The sequence below is a fragment of the Egretta garzetta genome, unplaced genomic scaffold, assembly GCF_000687185.1.
Source record: "Egretta garzetta isolate BGI_Z169 unplaced genomic scaffold, ASM68718v1 scaffold141, whole genome shotgun sequence".
Lineage (NCBI taxonomy): Eukaryota > Metazoa > Chordata > Aves > Pelecaniformes > Ardeidae > Egretta > Egretta garzetta.
In genome coordinates this window covers 126,837-134,272 of record NW_009258664.1, presented here as the reverse complement: position 1 = coordinate 134,272, position 7,436 = coordinate 126,837, and the positions used below count along the sequence as shown (strand labels likewise).

Genomic DNA, 7,436 nt, shown 5'->3' with positions numbered 1-7,436 from the left:
TTCCTCACGTTCAACTGGAACCTCTTCTGCTTCAGTTTGTGCCCATGGCCCCTTGTCCTGGTGCTGGGCACCACTGGGAAGAGTCTGGCTGCGTCCTCATGACCCCCACCCTTGAGATATTTGTACGTGGTGATGAGTTGTAGAAAGAACTCCTCTTAGCAGAATTCAAACATTCGTAGGCACTGAAGCTGATTGCAGATTTGTAGTAAATGTCCTTAGGACCGGTACGTAAAGAACTAATCATGATTTCCATATAGGAAGAATATGCCAAAACTGCTATTTCCTCCTCCCTTTAAACAGATATTTGCAACAGATGCTTTATTCAGCATACGCTAAAGAAAGTCATCTGCAGTGAAGAGGTGGTCTCTCTTTTTCCTCTCTGCCTTAACTTTCTTTCACTTACTCATTTTAAAGGGGCAACTGCAGACGGTGCAAGTCTACGTATAGGAAGGTGTTAAAAGTTCAGTATTTTGTGCAAGAGAGCATAAGAATGAAATGAATCACAAGTTTATCGACTTCAAAGTCATTGAACTGATGATGCAGCTGAAAAGCCCAGTCTTTGTTATACTTTCCATAGATCTGGAATGCATGTGGGATTTCAAGTGCATTTGTCAGAGAGCTGCTTTGTTACCGAGGGCTGCAAGCGTGCCTGACCGGGGCTGCAGCTGTTTGGGGGATCATAGCCCTCAGTTGTCCCATCCTTTTGGATCAGTTTCCAAACAGAAGCACCACTTCAAGGACATCCATTAGACCTTGTGTCCAAATGTTTGGTACGGTTTGGTTATCATGAGGTGGTACAGCTGTTTACAGAGCTCACTGCGCTAAACAGATGGCGTTCCTGCGAGGAACCCTCAGCTCCAGCCCGATGTGTATTTAAAGACTGTAAGAAAACAAAGGGTAATTTATCTTTATTATTTCATCCAGCATTGAAAGCTGAAAGTGTAAATCCCTGCAGTTCTTTCAAAGTTGTGCAGGTTGCTGGGTTTTCCAAGGGATTACAGTTAGGCTTACAGCAGTAACCTGACAAGTAGCTTCTCTGCTCCTGTTTCACCCTGTAGGAAGCACGTTGTTCACGGGAGGATTTTTAGAACTTGTTATGCTCATTCTTCCCCCTTTACACTGTGCGCTCTCGGGAGCACGTTTTCATTTGCGTTTGCAAATTCACGACTTCAGAATCCTAATGAGGAATGCATTTCTCCAGAGTGCCACGCTTGGACTAGTGAGCACTAAGACTACAAAATATTTATTTTAAACTGTTTGTGCTTTATCTTTGTCAGCTAATGCATAATCTCCCTCCTGTCAAATGACAGAAACCCTTTTATAAAAACATGTTGTTGTCTTCCCTTCAACAGTTACCTTTACACTAGGATGTGCTTCAGCCTACAGCCCAGGACCCACTAGTCTAAGTAGATCTAATCTAAAGAATTGGCCGCAATGACAGTAACATTTTGTAAATGCTAATGTGCAGTCGTGATATATTTATGAGAAGACAGCATCCATTTTATTCCAGCAAGAACAGGGTTTCTTCTGATTAAATGTTATCACTAAGAACCAGCAGGGCAGCTTTGGGAAGCTCTTAGTTTGGAACAAATCCCTTTTTAATACAGCATAATCTATATGGTTGACCTGGAAATTCTCTTTTTCAAATACCAGGCTGCAGCTCTAAAGCCTGTAACATTTTGTTTAAAAAGTAAGATCTAACTTTGCTTCCCGTGTAAATTAGCCTTTCTCTTTTATCCAGATATTTTGATTTATCTTTATCCGAGCCTGTTCTTTACTGCAATCAGTTCTGTCATCATGATGTTTGTCTTTTTGATAAAGAAACTGCAAGAGCAATGAAAAAGTTCTTTCAGTACTTCCAAGTGTCGTGGTGTAACCCGGCTGGCAACTCGGCACCACGCAGCCGCTCGCTCACTCCCCCCCCAATGGGACGGGGGAGAGAATCAGAAGAGTAAAAGTGAGAGAACTCGTGGGTTGAGGTGAAGGCACTTTAATAGGGAAAGCAAAAGCTGCGCACGCAGGGGACGCAAAGCAAGGGATTCATTCACCACTGCCCAAGGGCAGGCGGGTGCCCGGCCATCCCCAGGACAGCAGGGCTCCATCATGCGTAAGGGTGACTTGGGAAGACAAACGTCATCACTCCGAACGTCCCCCCCTTCCTCCTTCTTCCCCCAGCTTGTATGCTGAGCAGGACATCATACGGTCTGGAATAGCCCTTGGGCCAGTTGGGGTCAGCTGTCCCCGCTGTGTCCCCTCCCAGCTTCTTGTGCCCCTGGTGGAGCTTAGAGGTCCTTGGCCAGTCTTGGCACTACCCAGCAACAGCTAAACCATCGGGGTGCTATCATCAACATTCTTCTCGTACTGAATCCACAGCACAGCACCACGCCAGCTACTGGGAAGAAAATTAACTCTGTCCCAGCCCAAACCAGGACACAAGCTACATAAAAGAAAAATTACTTTAAAAATAATTTCAGATGCTGCTCAATTTTTTTATGAGTATTTAATTTTGCTGTGCGCAGAGGGTGTCTTATTTTTAGTGTAGAATAGAAAGAAACTTGAGAAGAGTTCTGGGCTGTACATAGGGAATGCCCTCATTGCTCTTTGCTGTTAGAAGTGGGGGACTGCGTGTGAATGAAGAGAAAATAATTGTATGTTAAAAGCGATGCCATAAAATACAGACTTTCCACTTGCGTCGCTGGTCCCTTTCGCACTAGAACTTGTGTCACAGAAATGGGTGTCTTGTTGAACAGTCTGGGCAGTTACAGGATATAAAAGGCTGTCAGGCTTTCCAGCTATTGTATTTTAATTCCAACCTTATTTGATCATATCTCGGATCTGTTTCAGTACATGTGTGTTTGTGTTTCAGTGATGGGAGTACCTACCCGGGGAGCAAGGCTGGCAACTGCCGTGGATGATTCGGTGGACAGCTTGCTGCAGCGCATGGCCCAGCATGAAGGCCAGGCCACTCTGGACAAAACCTTAGAAGCAGTCATTGCAAACGTGTCTGTTCCACCATCAGCTAGTCCCGCTCGAAACCACAATAGGGAGAGAGGTCTGGGGAAACAGGACAGCCTCATAGCTCCAGCAATTCCCAGCAGCTCCTGCAGCGATAGTATCTCCCTTCTGTCAGACAGACTACCAAACAGCTATTCCCCCCATCATCTCAAGAGAAGCGTGGTTGAAGCCATGCAGCGACAAGCTAGGAAAATGTGCAATTATAACAAGATCTTGGCAACAAAAAAAAATCTTGACCACGTTAATAAAATTCTGAAAGCCAAAAAGCTGCAGAGGCAGTCACGGACAGGGAATAATTTTGTGAAGCGGAGGCCAGGTAGACCCCGGAAATACCCGATGCAGGCTGTCGTTTCGATGCAAGCTTTCCAGGCGGCTCGACTGGTCAGTCAGGAGTTAGATAAAAGAGAAGAAAGCAGCAGTCCCTTACACCTTGGACCTGATACCATCACAGATGTGATTGAAGCTGTAGTGCAAAGTGTGAACTTGAATACAGACCACCGAAAAGGCTGGAAGAGAAAGAGGTGGCTTGCAGAGGAACAGGCCAGGAAGCGACAGAAGTCTTTACCAGAAGATGAACAGGAAAGCAATAAGAGGTAATTCCCGTACAGTTTTGTACCTTCAGTGTAGTCATTGTTGATTTCATAACATTTCAATCCATGAAGGAATCCTGCTCTAATGTGCTCTGCTTGTTACATGTGTTTTTATTAAGGGGTTCAGTTTAGAGGGAACCAATGTGTCAGGTTTAAGTATGCTTAGGGTTTTCCTGAGGTACTGAAGACACCCCAAAATGGGATGGAATCTCAGGTAGTCTACACCTGCTAGTTTTGTGTCTCAAGCAAAACACGTTTTACGATTGTTTTGGTGAAGAATGCTTTTAATGAGTTGGTAACAGGTTTACTGATGAGATATCTTAGCAAAGATTGTTCCTTCATCATGTGCACAGTAAGCACAATGTAAGAGCTACATGCACCGTGGGAATCTTAAGGAGTGCGACTTCCTTAAAAGCAACACAGAATGTCAGGTGTGATCAGTTGATCTACATCAAATAAAGAGTAAAACCAAAGCAGCAAGGAGGAATTCAGGTGTGCACCTATGCCAGAACTGGCTAGGAAAGGACCACACCAGAAATCTATCTCTGGTCTAATCTTCGCATGCTTATCCCCAAAGTCATCAATACCAACAGATCAAACTCCTCCAGAAGTCTTCCTTCGTGTGTTTTCAGGATAGTTCTGAACAATAACCATCCATGTGTGCTTCGGAAATGAATACTGCAGTCTAGGCATTCAGATTCACAGAATGTTGCTGGAACCACGCGGTCAGAGGGTGTATTGTATGGCCCTCCTGAAGGCTAAGAAAAGGTTTACCACATACTATTTGTAGAGTGCAAAAGCAGATAGCGTAAGCCACATTACTCAGCTGAGGATCCAATGATAAACGTTAGCAGTACAAGCCACGTTCTTCTTGTAATAATTAGTAATAACATTCCTATTAAAAGATCATCGCTTTCTTATGATTATGCTTGACCACCACTCGATCGTGATGGTTGAATTGCATTTTTTTAAATAGCTGAGACATCTAGTAATTAGAAAGATGGACTTTTTCTGCTGACCAGATATTAGAGAGCAGTAATGAAATATGGCAAGATAATCTTTATGGTAAGAAATAGGGTAAGATAATCTTTAAACTTTACTTTTTCTTCCAGTTCTTCTGAGACAGTAGCTGAACCTCCCAGCCCACATGATGCCCTTGGGAAACCGCATGAATCTGAAAACACTGAGCAGCCTTTGCCTTCTCTACCCCAGCGTGAGAAAAAAGCGCCTCGACCCCCAAAGAAGAAGTACCAGAAGGCAGGGCTCTACTCTGATGTGTACAAAACAACAGAGTAAGTAATACCGGTGAAAAGCTGCTGTCTGATATCCCAGTGGAAACTGTCTCCTTTCAACTAGAGCCATAACGAGCTGCTACTAATGAGTAGCTGAAATAAACCCATCAACTTAATTCAAGCCTGTGAAAAATTACATGCATGATAATTATCAGAATCTGACCCAGTGAAGATATAAAATGTAACCCCAGTCAGAAAGCAGCCTCCACCAATCTGAAAGTGATTCTGAGTATCGACCTTGAAGAAGGTAAGAGAGCTTCATTCGATAATCTTAACGATCACGGCAATAAAAGTGCTGGGAGAGCTTGAGGTGTTCAGGTACTGAGTACAGTGTCTACATAAAAGGGGCCATTAGTTTTCTATTTTTATTGACTGAATGATGACACTGGTCATCTTCTGTGTGAAAGAATTTCAGATATGCACCCTGTTCATTTCACAGTTAAGTGAGGTTCATCTCCTTCACATTCTAGGAGTTGTTTAGAGTAGAAATTCAGCATTCTTTTCTTTTTTTCACTCATTGGCTCCAAATATAATGTACGTCAGAAAGTGGACGTCTCCTGTTTCTGATAACCAGCCCACTTCTGCTTCCATTTGTAGTCACACACGTTTTCTACAGCCATTTGAACAAATTGTTGAAGTAATAAAGTTTGCACTTCTCTTACAATATGGTCTGGCATTAAAAAGAGAAAACTGGGTACGTTCTCATTATGTTGCAGACCAATTAAAAATGTTACAGAGACCACTGGGGGGCTGCTGTGTAGTTTTATCAGCTGCTCCTGGTGTCTTCTCTTTCCGTAGTAGAATGAAGGCATCAATGAAGGGATCAAGACTCTAAGGAACAAAGATACAGGTCTGATCAAAGTGAGACTGCTTCTGTTTCTAACACTTTGAAAGCAGAGGTACTGAAATTTTCAGCATCTGGATGTTCTGTCAGTGATACACAATGATGCAACATTCAAATATTCTATCATAAGAATTCAGTCTGTTGCCTTAGGAGGGGACATGAGAGAGTCTTCTCTTTTTATTATGAAATGTTAGTTATGTTGTCAGACCTAGTCAGCCAAGGGTGGACCTTTATTTCCTAGGCAGTAAGCAAATATAATTTCAAAAATTGCAGGAATTTGGAAAGTGAAAGTCAAGGTTTGTAGCTACTGTGGCTGATGACAGAATCAAGTTCAGCCCCCTGGAGAAGGCCATAACAAAGCTGAGCTCTGCTCACAACCCTCCCTCTCCCACCACATTTTGTGTTGCAGTTCCCTGGAAGTTTAAAGAGGTCTGGTTTGGTCTGCCCCTTTGCCTGTTGCTCCGCACACCGAGTTCTTCCCTTGCACTGATGCTGATGGTTGTGATGAGCAGCTTAGGAACACTGAGGAAACTTTACCCTACCGAGGAAGTGCTGCCTGCCCAGTCTGAACTACCTCTGTGCTTGGTGTTTGAACACTGACACTGAAACAAGGCAGGGAAATGCATAGCTGGGCAAGGACGGAACTGTGGCCGTCTAGATTTCGGTGTCTTATCTTACAGCAAGGTGCAGCTTTTGAAGGGCTGATCCCACAATTCTTTCACGCTGGCACTGGGTCTCCTCTTCGCTAAATTTGTTCAGCAAACTAAATCAGCAGAACAACAATCACCTTTTTATGATTAAATTTTCTGCTGATGTACCTTGCTGTTCCAGTTCTACTGCAGCCAGACATATGTCAGTGCGAGAGGAGAGCAGAAGTTCGTGTTGTTACGCTAACGTCCTGCTGTATGAGTATGAAAACATGATCTTAGTTGAAAACAAAACTACAGCTGTAATCGTACGGCACCCTCTAGTGATGGTACAGTTCAGTGTTATCACTGTCTCCATTAAAACAGTCTCCGCGTTCTCTATCAATGGGTCTTGTAGTGTTTTTCTATATTTCTGTTTGCAGTGTTCAGTTGCAGATGCTGCCTTAAAAGCCATTTTCCTACTCTGTTGGATCTTTCTTATATACTTCCTAAATGTCATTAGAAGGTAGGAAGTAGTGCGAGTTTTACTGAGGTTTGCAATTTACAGCCTCTCTCTAGGTCAGTCACATCCGACTGCTAAACAGCAGCACAGAAAATGTTCGTCATGGCATTGCCAGTTGTAGTCTACTGTTAGAAAAGTCTGCGTTACTTCTCTGCAGCCACTTGAGTTCATAGAATCATAGAATGGTTTGGGTGGGAAGGGACCCCCAGAGGTCACCCAGCCCAACCCCCCTGCAGGAGCAGGGACACCTTGAACCACATCAGGTTGCTCACAGCCCTGGCCAACCTGGCCTGGAATGGTCCCAGGGATGGGGCCTCCACCCCCTCTCGGGGCAACCCCTGCCAGGGTTTCACCACCCTCACTGGAAAGAATTTCTTCCTTAGATCCAGTCTAAACCTCCCCTGCTTCAGTTTAAAACCATCCCCCCTTGTCCTGTCCCAGCTGGCCCTACTAAAAAGCTTGTCCCCCCCTTTCCTCTGGGCCCCCTTGAAGCCCTGACCGGCCGCACTCAGCTCTGCCCGCAGCCTTCTCTTCTCCAGGCTGAAC

At 44.3% G+C, this 7,436-nt stretch overlaps 1 protein-coding gene across 8 annotated transcripts in view; it reads left to right on the top strand.

Annotated features, from left to right (window-relative positions):
- ASH1L (ASH1 like histone lysine methyltransferase) overlaps positions 1-7,436 on the top strand; it is a 65,970-nt gene that overhangs the window by 27,327 nt on the left and 31,207 nt on the right. For all 8 annotated transcript variants that reach the window (XM_035903918.1, XM_035903916.1, XM_035903921.1 and 5 more), the window contains 2 exons: positions 2,867-3,608; positions 4,718-4,897. In XM_035903918.1, the coding sequence (XP_035759811.1) occupies positions 2,867-3,608; positions 4,718-4,897 (922 nt within the window). The remainder of the gene's footprint in view (positions 1-2,866; positions 3,609-4,717; positions 4,898-7,436) is intronic.